The sequence below is a fragment of the Mesoplodon mirus genome, assembly GCF_964341445.2.
Source record: "Mesoplodon mirus genome assembly, chromosome: 13".
Lineage (NCBI taxonomy): Eukaryota > Metazoa > Chordata > Mammalia > Artiodactyla > Ziphiidae > Mesoplodon > Mesoplodon mirus.
Genome location: NC_138989.1, coordinates 42,597,304 through 42,624,823, shown reverse-complemented (window position 1 = coordinate 42,624,823; position 27,520 = coordinate 42,597,304). Strand labels below are relative to the sequence as shown.

The window sequence follows — 27,520 nt, the reverse complement described above, 5'->3', positions numbered from 1 at the left end:
ATTACAAACAGGAAAGTTACCAGTCCTATAGCTTAAACCTCATGGATAACATTCCTACACTAGCTTTGAATCTGCTCAATAGTTTACAGAGAGAATTATGGCAATTCTTCCTCCACATTACCTTCTCATGTAGAGGCCCAATGCAAGTAATGGTGAGACATAAAAAGTACTCTCATTTCACCCCGAAGTGCAGCAAATTGAAATTGTTTTAAACAAATCCACATGCTATATGAGGGCACCAGAAACATGGCCTCAACATCACTTTGAAAAGACAGAACTCAAAAAAGTGATGTTTTATTCTCCTAGCTGTGTTTCTTCTCATTTTCCCTAGTGTCTCCAATGGTGTGTAGGTAAGGATACAAAGCTGGATCAACTTTATGATCTAAACCATCTATCTACAGATTTAGCACAGAAAAAAAAGGATAGAAAGAAATGCACCGAATATTATTATATTTTTCATTTTCCTTATAGTCTCTTATTTTCCAAATTTTATACAGTGCGAATATATCATTGTTATAATCAAGGGAAAATCTTTTGGGTGGGTAGGGGGTTGGTTTCAGGCAACTCTTACCACTCTCTTTTTCTATAATCACTTTGAAATAAAAATTATAAATAACTTATCTAGAAGACAAAGGTAGGGGACTTATATTCTTTTGTATCTATGAATTTTAGACACTGTAAATATTAGTTGCTGCTATCTTAATTTCCAAAATTATTTTCCATTTCTCCCTTACATGACTTTCATAATCAGCCAAACTAGATCTAGATATTTATTTCCCTAAAAGTACTCTATCCTCTTTTTTTTTTTTTTTTTTTGCTTCCCAAACTTTTGCCTTAGAAGGCCTTAAAACATACGACTTGAAAAAAATCTTATCCATTTCTTTCATTGCACGGGTCAAATTCTATCTCTTCTGTGAGAAATTGAATACGATCGTTCCATTTGGAAGCGACATCTTTTTTTCTAAAGGCACCTACAAGAAACTGCTATTTACGCCTCTCTTTAGGAGGAGTATATGCTACTTTGTGTTTATGTGTCTAGAGTCCATCTCTCTGACTAGAAAACCCCTCCAGGCCATGGACTGTGTCTTATGCATCTTTGTTCCCCATAGTGCAGAAAATTTTTACAAATTTGCCAAATGAATATTTTGCTATCAGGCATTCCTTCATGGATCATTCTCAGGAACCCCAAATTTAGATCACCCCTATTATGATCTACTTATTACATTTAAATGAAGAATATCAATCTTACAAAAAAGAGGTTGGAGTGATCCTCAATTCAGGTTGGCTTCCAATGCTAGTGTTCACGGTGGGAGGGTTCTGTCAGTGAAACTTTATAATTACAACTAGAAGACTCAATTCTTCCTTTAAATGATTTTTCCTCTTTCCCTCTCCCCACTTCCTCCCAGAGTAAACCTCTACTCCCCTTGTTGCTTTTCATGATGCCTGTTTGGTAGAGGAATGTTGTTGACACACACTCAGATATGACTGAATTCTTCTAGTGAAATAAGAAAATTTACAAAACAGTAAGAAAATCTGAGACTAAATCCCTCAAGGAAAAATTCAGTGTTGTTTTCCCAAAGATTTACAGGAAGAGTCTACTAGGACCCCTGGCCTGGGACACAGTATAAATTGAATTAAGAATAATGAAACCGTGAGAATGGCAAGGGATAGATCAGTATGCTCCCATATGCAAATAAAGGGGGAACCTACAGCTATGTGCTTATATGTATACAAACTATGTCTGGTAAGAGATATATGAAACTGGTAAAAGTGGGTGAATCTAGGGAGGGGAGCACAGGACCTCAGGAGGTCTGTGAGTAGAATTACTTTGGTATGCCCTGTTATGTGATTTGATTGTTACAATATCTATAATAGTTTCAATTAAAAATTTAAAAATAACGGCACAGCTTCATTACTGCTTCCAACCCTACAAGAAACTTCATAGGCAAAGCCAGGGACATAAGAATTACTCTGCTTAATGGCTCCACTATAGTATCATACTTTTCTCCTTCTAGCCTCCCATCCTCCAATCCTCAATGCAATACATTAGACTTTTGCATGAGCTTAGATTATTCTATTTAAAATAAGATACTAGGTTCATGCATTCAACTAGTGACTTTTATCAATACAATCTAGTACTGGAGGTGGGTGGGAGGTAGAACTATGCTTTTCAGAATTGATAAAACCGTGACAACCACCATTACTAACAAATATGGTGTTTACTACATGTGACACACTGTTCTAAGAATTCATTAAATTCTCACAACTACCTCACGGGTAGGTACTATTATTTGCCTATGAGGAAACAAAGGCAGAGAGATTAAATAGTTTACCCAAGGTCACACAACTGGTAAGAGGCAAGACTGAGATGGTGACAATGTCAGCCAGGGCAACATTGCCTCAGTGCCGCCTATAATAAGAGAAGTTAGAAAGATATCAAACTGACCTTATTATTTGAAAGGAGAAGAGCTGCCATTAAAATTGCTCTCATCATGTTTTACCAAAAAAGTCAAAAGTCTTCAAGTGAGTTCCTTGGAAGTATTTTCTTCCCACAAATATTCAATGTGCAAAGTCTATACAAATTCTAAACATATAACTGTTAACATTATCTGTTCCTCTCACCCAACCAGTGTCCAAGTACACAGTGGCCAACACTTTAGGTTTCTTGCATGCACAGCAGTCTCTCAAAGTTTCCCAAAGAAAATTATGGCAAATATATGCTACTTGGAACAATTTCTAACTGATGGAATAACTTCAGTGAAAACGTAATTGCACCAATGCCATACTGCTAAAATGCATGTGAAAATACCAAGGGGTTGTTAAAAAGTCAGAGAAAAAGAAGTTGATATCAGATGTAAACTGTGCCTAAATGTTAAAAAAAAAAAAGTTGTTTCAGGGCAGCAAGGCATATGAAAGTATCTGAAAAGATAATAACATTAAAAACAACAAGGTAAAAACTGGATACTAGGTCGTATATAAACATAGGATATATTATACTTTTATTTCCTGTAGAATCACTGAGTCTTGCTGAGGTTAAAGTTTCATAAACATTTAGTTGGTTCATTGTACAACTAGGTATAAAGTCCAACTTAATCCCCCTGAGATCTTGGTTTCTTATTTTTCTGAAGAATATGTCCTAATATTGCTTGTGTTTTTTTGCTGCAACTATGACATAACTAGTATAAATGGTTTTAATTCTAAATAAACTTTTGCCAAAATTCGAATGAGACAAAATTTACCTCAAAGCAGATTTCAAGAAATATAGGCTTTAACTTTTATTCAACATAATTTTGGAAGTCCTAGCCACAGAGTCAGAATAGAAAAAGAAATAAAAGGAATCCAAACTGGAAAGGAAGAAGTAAAAATATCACTGTTCTCAGATGACATGAAAATCCTAAAGCTGCTACCAGAAAATTAGAGCTCATCAATGAATTCAATAAAGTTGCAGGATACAAAATTAATATACAGAAATCTGTTGCATTTCTATACACTAACAATGAACTATCAGAAACAGAAATTAAGGAAACAATCCCATTTACCACTGCATCAAAAAGAATAAAATACCTAGGAATAAACCTATCTGAGGAGGTAAAAGACCTGTACTCGGAAATCTTTAAGACACCGATGAAAGAAACTGAAGACAACACCAACAGATGGAAAGATATACCATGTTCTTGGATTGGAAGAATTAATATTGTTAAAATGACCATACTACCCAAGGCATTGAATCTGCAGATTCAATGCAATCCCTATCAAAATACCAATGGCATTTTTCACAGAACTAGAGCAGGTAATTTTAAAATTTGTACGGAAACACAAAAAACCCCAAATAGCCAAAACAATCTTGAGAAAGAATAACAGAGCTGGAAGAATCATGCTCCCTGACTTCAGACTATACTACAAAGCTGCAGTAATTAAAACAGTGTGGTACTGGCACAAAAACAGACACTTAGATCAATGGAACAGGATAGAAATCCCAGAAATAAACCCAATGCTATGGTCAATTAATTCATGAAAAAGGAAGCAAGAATATACAATGGAGAAAAGATAGTCTCTTCAATAAATGGTGCTGGGAAAACTGGAGAGTTACTTGTAAAAGAATGAAATTAGAAATTCTCTAGCACCATATACAAAAATAAATTCAAAATGGATTAAAGACCTAAATGTAAGGCTGAATACATAGAGGAAACTCCTAGATGAAAACAGAGGCAGAACACCCTTTGAACCCTTTGACATAAATCGCAGCAATATTTTTTGGATCTGTTTCCTAAAGCAAAGGAAACAAAAGTAAAAATAAACAAATAAGACCTAATTAAACTTAAAACCTTTTACACAGCAAAGGAAACCACTGACAAAATGAAAAGACAACCTACTGAATGGGAGAAGATACTTGCAAATGATATGGCCAGTAAGGGGTTAATATCCAACATATATAAACAACTCATACAACTCAACATCAAAAAAAAAAAACCTGATTAATAAAATGGGCAGAAGAACTGAAGAGACATTTTTGTAAAGAGGAAATGCAGATGGCCAACAGGCATATGAAAAGATGCTCAACATCACTAGTCATCACAGAAATGCAAATCAAAACCACAATGAGATATCACTTTACACCTGTCAGAATGGCCATCATCCAAAAAACAAAACAAAGAAACAAAAAACCCACAAGTAACAAATGTTGGCGAGGATGTGGAGAAAAGGGACCCCTCATACACTGTTGGTGGGAATGTATTGGGTTGGCCAAAATGTTCATTTGGTTTTCTCATAAGATGGCTCTAGTAGCACTTAGTTGTCTTTAACTTCATTCAAAACTATTTTGTTAGACTGTATGTGACAGCTGTCATATCAGCATGCATTTAAAAAATGACATCAAAATTAGCGAATTTTTGTGTAGCCAATTTAATATTGAAGATGGAAGAAAAAAAGCAACATTTTCGGCATATTATGCTTTATTATTTCAAGAAAGGTAAAAATGCAACCGAAATGCAAAAAAAATGATTTGTGCAGTATATGGAGAAGGTGCTGTGACTGATCAAACATGTCAAAAGTGGTTTGCGAAGTTTTGTGCTGGAGATTTCTCACTGGATGATGCTCCACGGTTGGGTAGATGAGTTGACAGCGATCAAATCGAGACTTTAACTGAGAACAATCAACATCACACCACGCGGGAGATAGTCGACAGACTCAAAATATTCAAATCAAGCATTGAAAGTCATTTGCACCAGCTTGGTTATGTTAATTGCTTTGATGTTTGGGTTCTATGTAAGTTAAGCGAAAAAAACCTTAACCGTATTTCTGCATGCAATTCTCTACTTAAACGTAATGAAGACGTTCCGTTTTTAAAACAAATTGCGATAGGTGATGAAAAGCGGATACTGTACAATAATGTGGAATGGAAGAGATCGAGGGGCAAGCGAAATGAACCACCAAACATACCAAAGGTCGGTCTTCATCCAAAGAAAGTGATGTTATGTATATGGTGGAATTGGAAGGGAGTCCTCTATTATGAGCTCCTTCCGGAAAACCAAACGATTAATTCCGACAAGTACTGCTCCGAACTAGACCCACTGAAAGCAGCATTTGATGAAAAGCATCCAGAATTAGTCAAAAGAAAATGCATAATCTTCCGTCAGAATAACGCAAGACTGCGTTTCTTTGATGACCAGGCAAAAAGTGCTACAGCTTGTCTGGGAAGTTCTGATTCATCCGCCGTATTCACCAGACGTTGCACCTTCGGATTTCCATTTATTTAGGTCGTTACAAAATTTTCTTAATGGAAAAAATTTTAATTCCCTGGAAGACTGTAAAAAGCACCTGGAACAGTTCTTTGCTCAAAAAGATAAAAGGTTTGGGGAAGATGGAATTTTGAAGTTGCCTGAAAAATGGCAGAAGGTTGTGGAACAAAAGGGTGAATACGTTGTTCAATAAAGTTCTTGGTGAAAATGAAAAATGTGTCTTTTATTTTTACTTAGAAACCGAAGGTACTCTTTGGCCAACCCAATAAATTGGTGCAGCCACTGTGGAAAAACGTATAGAGGCTTCTCAAAAAACTATAACTAGAACTACCATATGACCCAGCAATTCCACTCCTGGGTATATATCCAAAAAAACCAAAAACACAAATTTTAAAAGATACATGCACCCCAACGTTCATAGCAGCATTATTTACAATTGTCAAGTATGGAAGCAACCTAAATTTCCATCAACAGATAAACGGATAAAGAAGATGTGGTATATACACACATACACACACACACACACAACGGAATACCACTCAGCCATAAAAAAGAATGAAATTTTGCCATTTGCAGTAACATGGATGGACTTGGAGGGCATTGTGCTAAGTGAAATAAGTCAGACAAATACTGTATGATATTACTTATATGTGGAATCTAAAAAATACGACAAACTAGTGAATAAAACAAAAAAGAAGCAGACTCACAGATATAGAGAACAAACTAGTGGTTACCAGTGGGGAGAGGGAAGAAGGGAGGGGCATTACAGGAGTAGGGAAAAAAGGGTTAGTATGGGATTATATGAAATCATGTGTGTGAAACTTGAAAATTGTAAAGCACTAAAGCACTAGAGAATTTAAAGAATCTTTCATTCAATAAAAAAAAAGAAAAAGAAAAAGAAATATAGGCTTTACAAGAATGTTAAACTTCGCTTCTTTTAAGAGGAGAATAATCTTACAGATATTCAGGAGGAAACAATTTAAAAGGTCCATTGGTCATATTAAAATTAAATGGATAAAATGAATTTTATATGTAAAACATGCCTCAATAAAATTGCTTAGAAAACAGTAAATAGATGGAGGATTTCTGGCACTTTCCCCTTTTAGTGTTCATAACTTAAGATCAACATTGAAGGCAGAGTCTCATACTTCAGTGCTTAAAGGGATCAGGCAAGGGAAGGTGAACTTAGGCTCCCACATCTAAAGTGGACAGCCACTGGTTGGCTCCAGCAGACTGTCACACAAACCGTACATCTAGTGACTCCAGATCTTCTAATTTTTCAAAAGAAGTGGAAATACAGATTTTTGTGAATTAAAATATTGGCAGCACCATGTGAGTCACAGAGAACGCATTTAGAGATCAAATCGGCCCCAAGGCCATCATTTTGCAAACTGAGTGGAAGAATACCTTGGGTCCACTGTGTTTGTTCTTTTGTGTGTAAGATATACTTTAGGACACAAAGTTTAAAAATGTATATTAAGGATAAATTTTGAAAAAGCATACCTTTGTAAGAAAACCTTGATGGGCAAGAGAAGCTTTTGTAATGAATATGTGTAGCTTTCACTGAGTCAAATACCATGCAAGTTTACAACTATTTCAAAGAAAGTGATACAGGAACTTGGATCTGAAGTGAGCTTATGGAACCCAAATGCTCACACTCCAAAGTAACAATCCCAGCCAAGAAAGATCTACTGCCCAGCCCCCAGCTTCAGGGGCTAACTTCCAGAGATATTTCCAAAGTCAGTGACTGAGCAAAGTTATTCTTATAATAAAATAATTATTTTAATGAAGTATTTGAAATAATTTTAAACATCTGATCAATAAGATTACACACAAATATGGGAGTGTGCTGCACTTTACCAAAAAATAAAGCTAAGCATTTAAATATACAAAAACAACTTTAGGTATAGACCTCTTCTTAAAGGACTCTTTTAACATACACATAATTTATAGCATTTTTACATAATAACTTGCTGAAACAGAAAATGTGGCCAATTTGAAACTTACTACAGTATAGAATATGGCCATAACAGTCCCGATGGGAAGAACAGGATGAAGAATAACATACTTGAGGTTTTATTCCCCTGAATTCTTTTTCTAAGAAGCACAGCTTTCCCCCTTTTTTTTTTTCTTTAGCCTTCTTTGGAGGATTTACTCATTCTTTCTGTATGTGATTCTAACTACAGCTATTATCTTTCACCAGCTACATACCACAAAAGTGGAATTAAAAAAAAAAAAGAGGGTTTGCTTTGCAAAATGTCAGCTTCCTCCTCAGATGAGTATATATAACATGCTTCTCATAACATATGTAGAGCCAAGATCTCCACGAGTAAGATGCTGACATTACCTTTTAAGTACGGAATCCAAAATGGAATCCCATTGTTAAAAATTTCTAATCATCAATTAGGGATTTTTTTAATGCAACAAGATGCTTAAAACTTAGGGTAACTAAAAGAGTTTATAAAACTATCCTTCTTGAGATTTAAAGCAATACACAAAACAAAGAATAACTTCTTCCTTTTGAAATACTGTAATTTGAAAATGTTTGATACATTTTCCTTTTTGGTTGGGCTGTGATTTTTTTCCTGTCAACAAAACATGTACTGGTTGGTTCGGAGTTCCAATTCGACCACTGACCCCTCTTAGGTGTATACAGCATATTTCCTGTTTTATGATTCCGTTTTCATTTTCCCTCCATCGCTGGTGGTGAGATGAACCAGGGAACAGCAACCTCAGGCACAAACTATCCCCATTTGTCAATGTTTTAACAACAATGGGACTCAGCCGACAAAAGCCACCACTGGCCTTACCCTGTGGCTTGTCACCTTCAACCACAGAAGGCAACTGTCATAACTTGCTAAGCAACTTCTGATTCCAGCCCAGAAAACCTAATGCTTTGAGTCAGGTTCCATGTAGGATGAAATACATAGTTTCCTGGTAAGTGGTGACCCTTCCTTCTTCCACCTGCATCTCAATGCAGGCTGTACTAGGGAAAGATGCCTTACCTATTAATAGTTTGGCAAATGAAGCAGGGAGTAACAAATAGAGCCTTGCTGTAATTAAACACATAGGTAGGCATATGCCTACTTCTGTGTAAATAAACCGTACTTCACAACCTATTTTTAGAAGCTGAATCCTAGTCATTATGAACCTAATGGAATACATAAGATTTAATAAAAGTATATAACTGTAAACAATGGTCTTCCCTATCGGTGATTATTTTCCAGAAACTGAAATCTCAGGACCACGTGACACCGCTCTATATGTCTTCTTTGGCAGTAAGTAGCAAGGATCTGGATGGAGAGGGCCATGGTCACTTCAGAAGGGCCAGGTACAGAGCTCGAGAATACTTCATCTCCCTCTCCTGCTCCATACAGAAGATCAGGTCCCTGAGGCAGACTCTTGTGATTCTTGGACGAAGCAACTGTTTGGTGGCTGTCAGGCTGGATGTCCCAGAAGCAAAAAGGTTGTCTTTTAAACCCTATACAAAGTAAAGGGAGAAGCAAGTTTAAAATAAGCAATCTTTTATAAATAGAGAACCTGTCAACTCAGCAAGAGCCTGCTAGCCTCTGGCCCCTGGGGTAGGTGCTGGAGGTAATAGCACAATGCAGCTTGTCCTTCAGCAGCCCAGGCTCTTGGGGGAGGCCCATGGCCAGCACACCTAGTTCATGGCCTCAGTCACTCTCTCTCACCTGGACCGTGGCCACAGCCTTTTAACTGACTTCTCCACTTCACTCTGTTCTTTGCTGCACATCACAGGGCAGACCATCCTCTTTAAAGGTCTTAGACAAAAGTTTCAGGAGTGATGGCTGTGGTCATAATTCTGATTGTGGCGATGATTTCACAGGTGTGTATATATGTAAGAACCTGTCAGATTACACAATTTAAATGTGTGCGGTCTTTTGTTTGTCAATTATAAAAGTAAAAGCGAAAGCCTCACATGGTTCAGATCCCACCACTCCATGGTTCAAAAACCTTCAATGGTTCCTCTCTGTCCAGAGTAGCTACTTGAGCACTTATTATACTTTGAGAGCTACGTTAAGCACCTTCCACACATGATCTCTTTTCTTTCATACAACACTGCAGCAAGTTACATGGGTGCTGTCCTCATTTATCAGTGAGGAAACTGAGCTTAGACAGGTTAAAGCAACCTGTTTAAGGTCACACAGCAACACTGAGCTGGGACTCAACTTTTAATGTGATCTGAAGTGAATGCTCGCCGCATAGCACAGGGAGATCAGCTTGTGCTTTGTGTCCACATAGAGGGGTGGGATAGGGAGGGTGGGAGGGAGACACAAGAGGGAGGAGATATGGGGATGTATGTGTATGTATAGCTGATTCACTTTGTTATACAGCAGAAACTAACACACCATTGTAAAGCAATTATACTCCAATAAAGATGTTAAAAAAATAATAAAGTGAATCCTCTTAGCCTGTTCTATATTATACATCATATCAGGTACAAACTCTACCTGGCTTCCCTTCAGCCTTACTTCCCATTGCAGAGATCAGCAAAAGGCCATTCCAGGCCAACCTACTCATCCTTTAAGACCCATTTCAAATGGGTCTACTTACCCTCCCCTTCCCTGTAAGAATTCTCACTGTGGTAATTATCTTACATCGTATTATAATTTGTATATGCTACCACCACCAGCACATACCCACTAGATTGTAAGCTTTCTGAGGACAGGGGCTATCATTTCTATACCTTCTATGGCTTAGCAAAGTATACAGAACAACACAGATTATCAGCAATATTTTCTCAATTGAATACACTGGTTTAAAACAGAACAACTAATATGAGTTCTAAATGTCATTCAAAATTGAATGAAACCCAATACTTCTGTATTAAGATATTACGTTTCCTAAGTATCAATATGTCTATACACCACTATTTAAAAAAAAGATTTGGAAGAAGAAATAAAAATACAGAATACTCAGATATAGAATAATTTGGCAAAAATGAATCCTTTATTCTCCCATTCTTTTTTTTTTTAACCATACTTTGTTTCAAAAACATCTCAATTGAGTTGGCAACTCTCCTTTCCCTACCCAAAAGACTTACACAAGGAAAGATATGTACCTAACACAGGAAGCGAATCTTCTGGTTCCATTACTATCTTTTCATAACCTTCAAATTTTAATTACTCCCTCTACATTTCTGGTTTTTTCTTTTTTTTGCTTTGTTTTAGTTTGATGGAGGGTAAGGAAATCCCCTTTAAGGTCTCCAAAACCCTATGGTCAAAACAAGTGAACTTAATTCCATACATGTTCACAGAATGACTGGGAGCACTTTACCTCACAGTCGAATAAAATTTCCTTCGAAGATACTACTCACTTTTGAAGGGATATGATATCACAATCCCACTTCTATACTCATTAGGTCAGACTTATTCAAAAGCATCCATGAAGCAAATTTTGGAAAGTCCACGTTTTAAAAAAAAGGACAAAAAGACTAACTTAGAGGTGGTGTAACACAGATATAATCTTAACTCTTATAAATTATCACCATCAAAATATTCTCATAAGATTTTTACAGAATGGGCCCACCAACTCAGCTTTGGAACACTGGATAAAAGGACAAATTAGGAAGAAAGTTAATATAACACGTCCCAGGCACTGAGCAGCAATTTTGCTGTATATAGGAGTTACCTATTTAAAACTACAGTATATTTAACTAGAGGCATTTTTCTTAGCCAAAAATTAGATATATTATGCTAAAGCTGAATCTATATATGTTTATAGATCTTTCCTACCAAGTTTGCCAAAAATCACTTGTTTAGTGTTTTACATGAATTTTTAAATTAAATGGCTAGTTGGACATATTATATCTTGGCAATTTAATTTCTACATAAATATCCAGAAATATGTCATGTCTTTTGATAAAAAGGCATGTATGAGACTGTTTAGCACTACTATTCATAATGGCCCTAAGCTAGAAACGATCCAAACGCCCATTAAGAGCAGAATAAACTGTGGACTATTCATACAAATGGAATACTACACAGCAGTAACAAACTTGAGTAACATGGACAAATGTCACAAAATGTTAAATGAAAGGATCCAGATGCAAAGGAATACATATGGTTTGATTCCATTTCTATAACGTTTAAAACAGGCAAAGCTATAGAAGTCAGGATAATGATTCCCTTTAAGGGAGAAGAGTGGTAACCAGAAGGGGATAGTAGAGGTGTTCTGGGATTCTGGTGATGTTCTCTTTCTTGACCTAAGTACTGTCTGCATAGGTGTGTTCTGCTATGAAAATTCAGTGAGCTTACTCATGATTTGTGTACTTTTCTGCACTGATGTCCTACTTCAATAAAAAAAATTAAACTGCTACTAAAAAAGTCTTGTGTAGGTAGGAAATACAAAGGGAAATGAAGAGGGAAAAGAGGAAAGAAAATAAGGCAAAATTGTTAAATAGAAAAAAATTATGGAGAACGAACCATCTGGGTAAGGAACAAAGGGGTCACAGTTCATGTCTGTCATGTGACAAGCCTGAAGGATCCCAGGGAAAGAGCCACATCACAGCTGCCAGCACAGGGTTGAAAAGGAGGTCATTCCAACAGGATGCAGCAGAAGGCCTGAGGCAATGTTATAAATGAAACAAACCCCAAGGGACATTCAGTAACCCAACAGAAATGTCTTTTATAATTCACAACTTCACGAAGGTGACAGCATTCTCTTCCCCCAAATAGTGACTGGCTTGGAAAGTTAATCTCTGTTGAACTTAGATACAAATATATAGCATTTTTATTCCTATGCTTATGATTTGAAAAAATCCACAATCTGACTTTTCAGCTTCATACTGACCTGGCCAGAATAATCAGCTACATCTCAATTATCCATGGTAAAGCAGGTGGAACTCAGAGCCATAAAAATTCGAACCTGCCTTCACCATCAGTTTTTATTTTCTTCCTCACCAAGTCCTTTGCCCAAAGTCACCTAGGGCTGATTTCTGGTTACACTATACTGTCAGTGCCAAAGAACACAAATGTAGTTAGGAGACCATTTGAAAGAAGAAAATAAAAACCTGTTGGGACAATGTACTGTTTGTTTCTGAAACAGAGGATTTTCCCAATCGACTTTCTACATGAAGATATTCCTTAATCTGAATTCTTCACTTAGATGAATAGAGGGTAAAACAGAAGATGGCATTCAGTGAAGATGAAAGAAATAATTCACTTACTAAGTGTACAACAGATGTTTTCGGAAGCGTAACCGAACCTAAATGTAAACATTCTTCAACACTGCCAGGTCAATTAAGTTAGTCCTCATTAATTTGTTCAATTATATCACTAAACAAAGTTTCTTATTTTTATAATGAAACTTCTGAGAAACGCTTTTGCTCTAATAAGGAAAACTTGAACACTGTCAGTTACCAATTTCAGAGCAATGACACCATTTTAAGAATGACACTAAGTAATTAAAAATAAGCAATTATTCACATTTCCCCCCAACTTAATAGAGCAGGTGCTGTGAGGTAAAACTTTTAAAAGCCTCTCTACTTCTTTTTCCATGTTTCCTTAAGTTATGTTACTGCTATACTAACTAGTTCATGCTAGCCCACGTACTGATTCAATTCAAAAGTTATCTGGGTTACTGGGTGCCTACTATGGACAAAGGAACTGTTCTGGCAGCATAAGATATACAGGGGGACTGAATGGTGGTGAATACACGTTGTCTCCTCCATAAGGAAACTCAGACAAATTACTTAACTTCTCTGTGCCTCAGTTTCCTAATCTGCAAAATAGGGACAGTAACTGTAACTATCTCACAGGGTTGGCCTGAGGATTAAATGAGAACAATGCCTGGCATACAGTATACAGTCTATAAATGTCATTTGTCAGTTGGGAAGCATTGAAGGTTTATAAACAGGTAACAGTATAATCCTAGTTCCAGATCTTTTTTTCCATCCCCTAGTTTAAATCTAATTAAAAGTTCCTGTCCATGCCCTATTCTCATAAGTCCTGGCTAATTTAAATAATTTGTCCTGCCACACTAACCTTGTCCCTCCAAGAGAAATTTTTAAATTTTAGTTGAGCTTTGAATGCTTAAAGCTAAAAAGTAAACTAATGGGCATTACAGACATATGGCAAATGGATGAGGGATGTATCCTGGGACAGGAAGGTTTTCACAAGCTCCTCAGATCAAACAGTGGAGGAGCAGCATTGCTCCTTTACAGAACCAACCACACTTATCAGTACTGTCTGCAGGAGCTGATGTCCATTCCTTCCATTCTAGTCCCTGAATCATAAGACCAAGAAAACACAAACGTGTCCCTGAATCTTAACAGTTAACCAGGAACAAGAGTTGGGCATTTTAACCTCTAAAAGGCAAAGCTCCATTATATTTCTCAGACTCTCTACTTGATTTATTCTAACCCCATGTCACCATGGCAGCTCTTAAGGGATGACTCAAGTCTCAAACTTTAAGGAAAAATAAGAATTAGACATAGGGCACAGGGGGTGGAAAGAAAATCTGGCTCCAGAACAAAAATCAAACATCTCTAAGTCTTGGAAGCAAAGATAAATAAAAGTGTCCTGGATGCCTGGCCTTAGTTTAATAAGATCACTGAAAATCTACGTTTGAAAGACCTGAGCTTCTAGGCCTCAAGGGCAGCACAGAGCAGAAAATACTGAGTTGTGAGACTGCCTGCCCTCTGCTGGTCAACAAGCAGAATTTATGAAGTAACACATCCCTTACCTCTATCACCTTCATTTCATTCCTTTGAGTTATTTCAGAATACAGACAACCTTGCATATTAACTTCCACCCTAGAATTTTGTCACCTCTAAGTATCCGTTTTTCAACAGTCTTTATAGAAGTAATACATCTAAACAGACTGATGTGACGTGTAATCGTGGGCTTTGAGTTCTAATTCTAGTTGTGTGATTATGAGAGTTTTGAAGACAATACTGGTTGTCCTATGCTAATGACCACTCGCATCTTTATCTCCAAAAGAACACTTCCTTAAATTCTAGACCTCATTGTTCAATTTCCTAGTAAAGTATGTATCCTAAATTCAACATGTTTCAAATCATTACTCCTGCCTTTCTCCTCTTCTCTTTCTCATTTAAAGGAATGGTAATACCATTCACCTCCAATGCCTAAGCCAGAAAACTGTGTGTCATCCTCAACCCTTTCTTCTTCTAATCCTATCTATCACTTCTGATCCGTTCTACCTCTTTAATAGTTTCCAAATCATCTACATCCTTCTACATTTTCATTTCCATTATCTTCTAGCTAAGACAACTTCATCAACCTTCTAAGAAACTATTTCCAGTATTAATATTCTTCACACTGCTGTGAGTATGATCTTTCTAAAATAAGTAACCTGATAATACCATTTTCCTGTTTAAAATGCTCCAATGGCTAAAAATCTCCTCTAGGACCAAGTCCAAGTATTTAAGCATGACAAATACAGTCAACCATGAGCATACCAAAGCTTCTCCCCACATTCTCCTCTCTCATTCCTTTCTTCCTATCTCAAACTATTGATCATGCCATAGAATGTTTTTTCCTCTTTGTTCCAGACAGCTAATTCTCTCCTCCTGGAACTCCTTCTCCAATCTCTCTGTCCTATCCTTATATCACATCACCCGACTAAGTTCTTTAAGACTCAGCTCAGGTAACCTGTTTCCCCAATGCTACAAACACAGACTCACTCCAGGTCTAGATTAGGTGCAACTCCTGTGTATTTTAGCTGTACTCTGTACTTTACTGTCACATGTATTCAGTGCAATGCAACAACCTCTTTAACTTTCTCACTCACTGGAAAGGAAGGATTTTGTACCTGTGAATATTTTATATATATGGCACTTAGCTGGTATCCAATCAAAGTTTGTAGTACAATTATGCATCAAGTGTCACCCAATATCATCAGTTATATGAATGACCAAATAGTGAAAATGAGCCATATTATGGGCTTTGGACATTTTAAATCAAGATCCTGCTGTCATTCTTAGCTTTAAGCCAAATAAATTTGGGAGAAAAGCTGAAAGGTAAAATCCTTTGATGACTTGTTCCTCAGCATTACTCATCCCCACCAAGCTGCCACCAGATGGGATTTGCTCAAAAGGCTATTTTCTGCCACTTTCTCCAAACAGTGGGTAAGTGCTTCAACCCACCAAGTAATACAACACACAAGAACAGCAAATAACCAAATAAATGTCAATTCTGAAAAGCAGTAACTTACTGCACGTTGAAAAGCCTGTGTCAGTAGGACTTTCCTCTTTATACTCCCATAATTTTCTTTACCTTTAATTAAGACACAAAGTCCTTCGAAAACTCAAGTAACCTATGTCCAGAACTAAGTTTTATCTATTATTTTATGATAACTTCTTTAAAGGACTGCCAGTTAAAGATTTTTCTTTCAGAGCCAACTTTAATTTTATCCTCGAAGGACTGTAAATGTTAAAAAAAGCGACAACATCAGTAAGGATTGCTGTGCCTCACAACTAAAGGTAGATTTACCAGTATATTTAAATGTATTAATAGTAGCTTTAGGTTTGTTTAGTTAAAACTTTGGTAATTCTGGAGTCGATGAATTGCATATAGACTGATGGAAAATGATACGAGAAAGAAATATGAATTTACAGGAAAAATGAAAGAGCACTAGAAATGGTAAACATTAAAAAGCTGTTTTTATTTTCGTAAGTTCTTTAAGAGATATATGACCGAGTGATAACAATGTACTATGGAGGTTAAAACATATGCACAAGTAAAATAGGTGACAACAATAGCACAAAGGATGGGAGGAATTTGTATCATGGAATTATTCAGTTAAAAGGTTTTGACACGATATGTGAAGTGGCATTAATTCAAGATTGAGTATAATCAGTTAAGGATACATATTGTACCGTAAAGCAACCATTAAAAAAAAACAGAGGTATAGTTAAAAAGCCAAAAGAGGATATAGAATGGTATACTTGGTTAACTCAAAAGATGACAAGAAAGGAGAAACAAGAAAACAGAGGGACAAACAGAAAATAGCAAGACAGTAGACTCAAATCTAATCATAGTAATAACTGCATTAAATGTAAATGGACTAAACAGTCCAAATAAATTTTCAGACTGGACACAAATCCAAAGCTCAATTACATGCTACTCATAAGAAACCAGCTTTAAATAAAGACACAGATAGGCTGGAAGTAAAAGAATGGAGAAATGATAAAGCATGCTAATACTAAGCATAAGAAGTGCTGGTGTAGCTATAGTAATATCAAAGTAAACTTTAAGACAAGGAATATTAGAAATGAGAACAATTTCACAATGACAAAAGGGGGCAATTCATCAAAAAGACATAATGTGTTTGCACTCAGTAAGACCATCAAATAAAAGAAGCAAAAATTGACAGGTAAACATAGACAAATGTACAATTATAGTTAAAAGAAAAGAAAACAACTTATGGAATATTATTCAACCATAAATAGAAATGAAGTACTGATACATGCTACAATATGGATGGATCTTGAAAACATTATGCTAAGTCAAAGAAATTAGATACAAAAGGCCAAATATTGTATAATTCCTTTTATATGAATGCCTAGAATAGGTAAATCCATAGAGACAGATGGTTGCACAGCTATGTTGTCCCTAGGTATATTGGTTCCAGGACCTCCCATGGATACCAGAACCTGTGGATGCTTAAGTCCCTTATATACAGTGGCATAGCATTTGCATATAACCTCCACACATCCTCCTGCATACTTTAAATCATCACTAGATTACTTATAATACCTAATACAATGTAAATGCTATGTAAATAGTTGCCAGCACTTAGCAAATTCAAGTTTGCTTTTTGGAACTTTCTGGAATTTTTTTCCCCAAATATTTTCAATCCATGGTTGGTTGAATCCATGGATGTGGAATCCAGCAGATATGGAGGGCCAACTGTACTGAACTGCACACTTTAAAATGATGAGGTATGATATGTGAATTTTATCTCAACAAAAATCCAAATAATGGCACAGTTTGGTAAGTCAAACAAGTTCAAATAAACATTTCAAAAACAACTTATATTTATTCTTTTCAATACTCTTCACAATTCTTAGGAAAAAATGCATAAATAGGAATTCAACAACATACTCTAAATAGGTACTGTTGCAATGCTTAAGGCAGATACATTGTTTTCCATGTAAACCTGGATTTTCACTGGTAACATTAGTTGAAAATCTGAACATTTTATTTCGGAATATTTCAGAGAGAAATTTACTGTCATTTAAACTACTGAATAATTTTATTGCTGATTTCTCCTCTCTTCTTTATTCTTGTGTATTTATGTCATTTTCACTCCTTTATTAACATTTAAGGGGGACTTGGGAAGGAGGGAAGATAAACCCATAATGTGCAATTCAACTTATTTCACAGGTGGTCCCTGAAGATAGCTGACAAGGTGTCACACCTGCTTCTAGATAGAAAGGACATACACTTATCTATATAGTAATAATTTCTTTGTTTTGGTTAGCAAATGAACACTATTTTAAGCAACACATACCAGGCATATCAATACTATAAGCATCATGTAGTTGATCTGGCACTGTAACCACTTAATTTTAAAAGAAATATCAGCATTTTCAAGCCAATATGTTATAAGGTTAAAATAAAACCTATCTTTATTTTCAAAAAAATAAAGAAATATTGTTATGATGGTTGGCTCATTAAGTTAGGTGAACTATTTGTAAGTATTGCTAACAGAGAAAAGATAGATCCTTTCTAATCCAAGGACCTAAAATTAAGGCAGGAAGTAAAGTTATTAATGACTTAACATTCCAAAGAACCCCAAACACATCACCTCAGCAGTATACATACATGACACACACATGCAAACACTCTAAATCTTTAAGTAGGTTCTAGATTACTGCATAGGTATCTGTACAGCCTATGTTAATTTAAGAACTAATTTCATATGCATATATTCTTATATATAACTTCAACACACAGCAGTAAATTAAGGACAAATTAAATATTCCAAAGTAGTAAATTTTAAGTCCCCCCCCCACTTAGAGCCAACAGGCTTATGAAACAAATAATTTGGCTCTAAATGATAATTGGTACTTGCTGCTTTTTGCCAGGTTAACACGAGGAAACAGGAGCTGATGCTATTCAACTCTACCAAGACTTCTGAGAATATCAATGTAAATCTACACAGAGGATAGTTTAATATATAAACTGTACAACTAGAAAGATTTTTTAAAGGATAAGAGCCAGTTTTGCTTTGTTTTACATAACAGAAAAAAATACTAAAGGAAGAAGGTCTAAAACTAATTTCTCCAAATTTATTATTGTTGATTTATTATCAACAAAAATGATAATCTATGAATGCTGAACGTTCTAAGTTTAATTCTCTGAATTTTACATTTTTTAAAATCACCGTTTTATGCAATCTTCCAAACTGAAACCTATTCCCTTCAGTACTAAAAACCTGCATTTGAACTAAGGATTTTACTCTTCAAAGAGCAAGACTCTACCTCACTCCCTTCTGGGATTATATGCTTATTCTAGTAAATTCAAATCAAACAGGTAAGATTTCAGGTTCCCATCTATAAAGTAAGAGGCAGACAAAAAGTAGACCCTTAGTTTTCAAGGTATAGAATATTAAAAATCTAAATGGTTTCATACATCAATTTTGTGTTATTTATGAGAGAACAAAAAAACTAAATCGTTAAAGGGTTTTTAACAATCCTGATTCATGCAATTTAAGTGATTGGAGGGGCAAATCAATCAACAGTATATGTAAACACTGAAAGAGCATACAGCAGGGTTCTCTCCAGTTTCCCATTTTTCAAAGAAAATTACCTTTGAAGGTAAAACACCATGAATAAAAATCAACAAAAAAGAATTTTCAGCTAATTTCAAAATAAGGATTGTACTAAAATGTCACCAACTCATTAAAGAAATGGATATTTTCAATTCAGGTTGGCATTACTTAAAAGTACTTGCTGTTATAACTCAGTAAAAGTCTGACAACGATCGAAGTTTAAAGTCCAGGAATAAAGGGGAAAACATACAGGCCTAAGTTCTCAAAACTGAAGAAGCACCAAGCAAACACACACTTCAGTATATTTATAGCCAAGTTAGAACACATCTGTTTTGAAATTTAAAACTTAAATAAGCTTATATTTTAATGCTAATAGATAAATCATATAAACTGATATTTTTTTAATCACTGTTTTGAACATCAGCAGTACATTTCATTTTCCCCCCTGTAACCTATGGACTTTCCCAGATTCAAACATACAATTGATGAAAAATACTTTAAAATATGATTATTAGAAAACAGGGAACATTTAATGTTTCTGAGATTTGTGACGAACTCAAATGAGACATAAAAATGAAGCTTTGAAGAGATTAAGGATTAACACAGTTCAAATTCACTATGGATCATTACTACTTATAAAATTCTATTAAAAGCTAAAATAATGGTACTATTACTATGATAACAAAGATGACAATTTATTAGGCCTGTACTTGAGGCCAGGAACTAATTAAGCACTTTACATAATCCAATCCTTAAAACATTATAAGGCGGGTATTACACCCATATTCCAGATGGGGATAATTGAGGTAAGAGGTTTAAAGAACTTGTCAAAGGTTACAAAACTTAATGGTCAAGAACCAAATCCAGATTTGACTGAGTCCAAACTATTATGTACTTACCCACGTGCTATGACGCTTCCCCACGAAGCAAACATTTAACAGAATTTGTATAAAGCGACCATTATCAAAAAGTAGGGCAGGAACTTAGACATCCCTGTAGCTCTTTCTCAAAGGAATTATAATATTATAAAGAATAACTTTATGTGGATGAAAAAAAATTACAAGTAACTGTTCTTGCCAAAAAGAAAAAAGTATGCTAACTAGGCCATATATATATATATATTTTTTTGTGGTATGTGGGCCTCTCACTATTGTGGCCTCTCCCATTGCAGAGCACAGGCTCCAGACGAGCAGGCTCAACGGCCATGGTTCACGGGCCCAGCTGCTCTGCGGCATGTGGGATCTCCCCGGACCGGGGCACGAACCCGTGTCCCCTGCATCGGCAGGCGGACTCTCAACCACTGCGCCACCAGGGAAGCCCTAGGCCATATTTATAGGAATACGCTTAATGATGAAATAGCATGCCCCACTTTTAATAAATATTTACACATTTACATACAAATAGACCAAAAATAAAGGGCAGTGGGTTGTCCTGTGCTAGAGAAGTAGGAACATAAAAAACTCTACTGGACTAGTTTTACCATATTTTAAAATACACTAAGATTTGGAACCTTGAGGTCACAAAAAGACAAATACTAAATGATTCCATTTACATGAGCTATCTAAGTAGTCAAATTCATAGAATCAAAGTAGAATGGTGGTTACCAGGGGCTGGGAAAAGGGAAGATGGGGAGTTGTTTAATGGGTACAGAGTTTCAACTTTGCAAGATGAAAAAGTTCTGGAGGTGTGGTGCATAACAATGTGAATATGCTCAACACTACTGAACTGTACACTTAAAAATGGTTAAGATGTTTGAAAAGAAAGATTTGGTACTAATACATAAATAGCCATAAACAGAGATATACATCACTAGACTGGTCCTGCTGCAATTATATGGTAGTTGCTAGTCACATGTGACTATTAAAATTTACATTAATAAAAAAGAATTAAAATTATTTCCTCAATCACACTAGCCACAGCTCAACTGCTCAACAGCCATATGTAGTTGCTGAGGACAGCACAGACAGCACATTCTCATCACAGAAAGTTCTATTAGCTAGCACTGGGTCAGAGTATACAGAAACAGTCTCAAATACATACGGGAATTCGTATTTGACACAAACTTGTTTGTGATAAAGGTGGCATTTCTAATCAGTGGGGAAAGAATCATTGAGTAAATAGTGTTGGGACAATCTGCTAGCCTGGGGGAGAATGAGGGGGGAGTGAGGGAGTAAAGGTAAATCCAGATCTCAACTCTTATTCAAAACAAATTCTGAATGAACCAAAGATTTACACTTAAAAGCTGAAATGATAAAATTACTAACACATAAGTCTAATTATTAAGAAAGGGCTTTCCAAACACAATAGAACCCCAGGAGGACAAAAGCAGAAGGCTGATTTTTTTTTTTTTAATTTAAGAAAATACAAACTTTTAGATGAATAAAGCCCAGACAAACTGAAAGGAAAGTGGAGGGAGGTGTGGAGAGTTCCATTTTCTTAATCTATTAAAAAATATAACTCAGTGGGGAAAAGGTAAATTGAAAATGCCAATATACACATGAAAAAATTGCTCAATTTCACTCATAATTTAAACACTCTATTAAAAATTGCATTTTCAACCATCAGATGGCAAAGAGAATCCCCAGTGTTAAATGAGAGTGTGAGAAAACAGGCACTAATGGATGTAAAACCTGATACAACTCATTCAGGAGGTAATTTAAAAATATTTATCAAAAATGAAAATCAACAAATAATATTTATGGGTAAAATGATATTGAGTCTAGGATTGACTTTAAAATAACCTGAGGAGTGAAAAACTTACCTGAGAAGGTTGGTGTAGATATAAATAAAACAACATTAGGCATAAATTGATAGTTGCAGCAGGATGGTAGGTGTGTAGGGGATTCATTATACTACTCTAGTTTTGAGTATGTTTGAATTTTTCCAAAAGGGTTTTCCTATTAATGCACACCCTTTAACCCAGGAATTCCATTTCTAGGTATTTAGTCTATAGTTACATTGGACAAGCATACAACAAGGTAAGTACAAGGATGTTCTCTGAGGCAATAAAAGCAAAGACCTGGAAACAACCTAAATTTCCATTAGAGAACTGGTTGAATACATTACTTATCTAAACACAGTAATGTCATATACCTTTAAAAAGTATGGAGGTAAATTATATGAGAGAGATTATGGAAAAGGGGAAAAGTATCAAGAGCAGAACAACAGACACAGTTTGACTGCATTTAGTAAAAACAAAATCAAATGTGGATTTGTGAAGGCACATGAGATACATGCCCACATTCACAACGAATTCTAGAGGGATATGTGAGAATATTAATGGTGGTTACATCTGGCTGGGCAGGAGATGGGGGACTAGAAATCTATGAGGAGGAAACATTTATTTTTTTCAAACATTTTTATACTATGGATTTTTTTTGCATGTGAACATATTGCATTCATTACACTTTTATTAATAAAAAGAACTAGACTTTTAAAATCCTTCTTCTATTAAGATGATTGTCATTCATTTAGGAACTATCAGTGTTCAGGGTCAGCACTGGGAGGGGCTTGTCTCAAAGCACATTTAAGTTTTACAGAGCAGAACAGACGAGCCGTGGTTCCTTTACTGCTGACCTAGCTCAGGGCTCTTATCGAACCTGTATCTCAGCCCTGATGACCGATCTGAAAATCTATCACTACAGCAAATAATTGCTCTAAAGATTTAAGTAAGATCCTTCCTTGGTGTTAATCAAACATTAATGATATTTATTGAATATGTATGTGCCCTGTCCTGTGGGAGATACAAAGGAAAAGGATTATAGTCTTGCTCAAGAAATTCATAATCTCACAGAAGAGAAAACACGCACGCGAGGAGCAGAGAATGATTAATGCCGTGCAAACACATTATGTGCTGAGAAAAGAAGTCAGTGTGGGTATGTAGAGTCAAGGTTCATGATAGAAATGAGAGTGCAGACTTGATTTTAACAGACGAGCTGGATTTAGATACATAGCGGGGAGAAAATTACATAAAACTGCCTGAAAGAGTGCACAGAAGAAACTGAGATAGTGAGATTCAGTATGACTAGAGATGGGGGATAGGAAAAAGTATAAAATAAGTAATTAGTAGGAGTAAAGTTCAAGGTGATATATATTTTTAAGAACAAGCAAAAATTAAGATTTTATAAAGAGGCAAAGGAGAGTTTTAACAAGTATTTGACAGCAACAGTGTGCAAGGCAGAGTAAATTTGCATTCTTTGCTTCCTTTAGGCTTGCTTTTTTGACATGAAAAATAAAATAACAAACAAATATTATTTCAATACCTCACTTCCAGACCCGGATTCTAGTGGTCTCTTCTTCCTTGGTCCAATAGCTGCAAGAGCTGTGAGATTAGCATCTCTATGCTGTATCTGCGCGAGCTCCAACTGTTGTAACTAGAAGATGGAATAAAAAAAAAAAAAGAAAAAAATCAATGTTTACACACAGTGCTGCTCAAAGGGGGAAAGAAACTGATCACTAAGCCCACTTCTCTGTTCTTTACCAAATACGTGACAGTGTAAAATAAACATGAGATTTCCCTAACAGCCAAAGGTACATCATTTCTTGATTCCTTTCCTCTAACAAACTCTTTATTCCTGAATCTCTAAATAGAAGAGGCAGAATTTAGGTAAGGAAGAAGTATGGAATAGAAGAAAAAGAAGAAAAGAAACACCCCTAGAGCTTAAGCTCTCCCTAGTTTAAGCACAGGTTAAGAAATGCCTGAAGAATAAGTTGAACAGTAAATTGGAGGGAAAGTGGCCAAAATATAGTCAAACTTTTTGGAATAAGAGAGAATGACAGTTGGCCCTTGAACAACAAATGTTGGGGGTAGAGGCGCGGACCCTCTATGCAGTAGAAAGTTCACATGTAACTTATCGTTGGCTCTCCACATCCGAGGTTCCTCCATATCCACGTGTCTGCATCCATTAATTCAACCAACTGCGAATCGTGTAGCACTGTAGTAGGTACTTAGTGAAAAAAATATGCATATAAGTGAACCCACGCAATTCAAACCTGTGTTGTTCAAAGGTCAAGGGTACTTAAAAATAGTGTCTGTATATTATAGGAAACAGTTCTATGCTGTATGATTTACAAAGCACTTCCTTAAAATTAACTCATTTAACTCTTACAACGACACTGAAAGGTATATATTAATTGCTATAATAACATGAAAATTATACATATACTTTTTTTTTAATAACTAAGGGAGAAAGTGAGGTTTTAAGAGATTGGGAAAACTTCATAAAGGTCACACAAATAATAAGTGGTAGAAACAGAACTCAGAGCCAAGTGTTCTCATTATAAATCTTTTCAATATATTACACTTTCTTATGGATTTACTCTGTATCTGTCTTCATGTCAACAACTGAAAGTGAGTTAGTATTGTTTTGTTGTACAGCTTTCATTATGCCTAACCCAAATGACCAAATCTACAAGGTATAATTTTTTAGTATTTGGGCACTAAACTATTCAGGGGTACCCATCAAAGATGCCTCATTAAGGTAGATAAATTCAAGATATTAAAACTGGGAAATAAATGTATGAAACGTAGCATCATTTCACCAAGGCAAGTAAGTGTCAAATGGTATTCTTTAAAAAAAAACAAGGTGAAGAAGTCAAAATAAAATATCACTACACAGGTCCTTAAGTTTTTCTGGAAAAGGAAGCAGGTTTAATTCCCACTGAAATCTTATTACTCTGGAGAAGAAGGAAGAAAGAACCTGGCACTGGTTGCTAGATAAATATTCAAACAAGATCAGACTCCAAGATAGTCAACTGAAAGTAACCTATTGGGGAACCATAAATGTATCCTGAGAATATTTTTCTAAAAGAACACTAACTAAATTTTTAACATTAAAGAAAAAAAGCCTAGATGAAAGAAACAAACAATTTATGATGAAATAGGCAGTCTCAGAGAGACATAAAGTAAAGATCACTTCAAATTATTTTATAATATCAGAGGACAGACAAAGAATAAGCCATAGGTAACTGAATCCAGCAAAGCAGAAAACACTTAACTAAAGAAAATGAACTAGGAACCATTTTCCATTTGTTCCCCAAATTACAGGGCAGAAATCCTTCATTTAAGTTGTGTATTTACTTATATATAACTTGCTAAAACACTATTTCCAGGAGTTAAAAGCCATCTTTCCTTAATGCTGGCCTTTTAAATAAAATATACAGTGTTAGAGCCTGATGCTGCCACAACACAGAACTTGTAGGTGACAAAATATAATTTTAATTAATCTACCCTGAAGCACAAAGCAAACAACAAGCTATATTTTAGTCTTTCCCTGTAGAGAAATGGCTTCTGCACGATAGTCACACCAAATAAACAGTTTCAAAATTGACCTCTGTCATCAAATTCCACTACCTATATAGTAAAACATTTCCTTTCACTCTGCAAATTACACTTTGGTTTTCAGAAATCTCAAAAACGTTTTAGAAAATTTTGCAAAACTTTTAACAAAAATGAAAACTGACAATAGGTTGGTTGTATTTACAATTAACTTTCTTAAAAACAATGTATTTTGGGGCTTCCCTAGTGGCGCAGTGGTTGAGAGTCCGCCTGCCAATGCAGGGGACACGGGTTCGTGCCCCAGTCCGGGAAGATCTCACATGCCGCAGAGTGGCTGGGCCCGTGAGCCATGGCCGCTGTGCCTGCGCGTCTGGAGCCTGTGCTCCGCACAGTGCAAGAGGGAGAGGCCACAACAGTGACAGGCCCACATACCGCAAAAAAACAAACAAACAAAAAAAACAGTGTATTTTGGCCAGCACAATATAGAAAAACTATGGACTTCTTTTTTTAACATCTTTATTGGAATATAATTGCTTTACAATGGTGTGTTAGTTTCTGCTTTATAACAAAGTGAATCAGCTATACATATACACATATCACCATATCTCCTCCCTCTTGCGTCTCCCTCCTACTCTCCTTATCCCACCCCTCTAGGTGGTCACAAAGCACCGAGGTGATCACCCTGTGCCATGCGGCTGCTTCCCACTAGCTATCTATTTTACGTTTGGTAGTATATATAAATCCATGCCACTTTCTCACTTCGTCCCATTTACCCTTCCCCCTCCCCTTGTGCTCCAGTCCATTCTCTATGTCTGCGTCTTTATTCCTGTCCTGCCCTTAGGTTCTTCAGAACCATTTTTTTTTTAGATTCCATATAAATGTGTTAGCATATGGTATTTTTCTCTTTCTGACTTACTTCACTGTGTATGACAGACTCTAGGTCCATCCACCTCACTACAAATAACTCAATTTCGTTTCTTTTTATGGCTGAGTAATATTCCAGTGTATATATGTGCCACTTCTTCTTTATCCATTCATCTGTCGATGGACACTTAGGTTGCTTCCATGTCCTGGCTAATGTAAATAGAGATGCAATGAACATTGTGCTACATGACTCTTCTTGAATTATGATTTTCTCTGCATATATGCCCAGTAGTGGGATTGCTGGGTCATATGGTAGTTCTATTTTTAGTTTTTTAAGGAACCTCCATACTGTTCTCCATAGTGGCTGTATCAATTTACATTCCCACCAACAGTGCAAGAGGGTCCCCTTTTCTCCACACCCTCTCCAGCATTAACTGTTTCTAGATTTTTTGATGATGGCAATTCTGACTGGTGTGAGGTGATTACCTCACTGTAGTTTTGATTTGCATTTCTCTAATGATTAGTGATGTTGAGCGTTCTTTCATGTGTTTGTTGGCAATCTGTATATCTTCTTTAGAGAAATGTCTATTTAGGTCTTCTGCCCACTTTTGGATTGGGTTGTTTGTTTTTTTCATATTGAGCTGCATGACCTGCTTGTAAATTTTGGAGATTAATCCTTTGTCAGTTGCTTTGTTTGCAAATATTTTCTCCCATTCTGAGGGTTGTCTTTTCGTCTTGTTCATGGTTTCCTTTGCCCTGCAAAAGCTTTTAAGTTTCATTAGGTCTCATTTGTTTATTTTTATTTCCATTTCTCTAGGAGGGGGGTCAAAAAGGATCTTGATGTGATTTATGTCATAGAGTGTTCTGCCTATGTTTTCCT

The 27,520-nt window shown here is 35.9% G+C and overlaps 1 protein-coding gene across 1 annotated transcript in view; it reads right to left on the bottom strand.

Moving 5' to 3' along the window:
- Nucleotides 1–7,501: 7,501 nt before the first annotated feature.
- Nucleotides 7,502–27,520, bottom strand: part of TAF4B (TATA-box binding protein associated factor 4b) — a 116,835-nt gene continuing 96,816 nt past the window's right edge. Inside the window, exons 14-15 of the mRNA XM_082641720.1 lie at nucleotides 23,762–23,872; nucleotides 7,502–9,219 (exon numbers count right to left, since the gene is read on the bottom strand). Of these exons, the coding sequence (XP_082497846.1) occupies nucleotides 9,052–9,219; nucleotides 23,762–23,872 (279 nt within the window). The 3' untranslated portion in view covers nucleotides 7,502–9,051. The remainder of the gene's footprint in view (nucleotides 9,220–23,761; nucleotides 23,873–27,520) is intronic.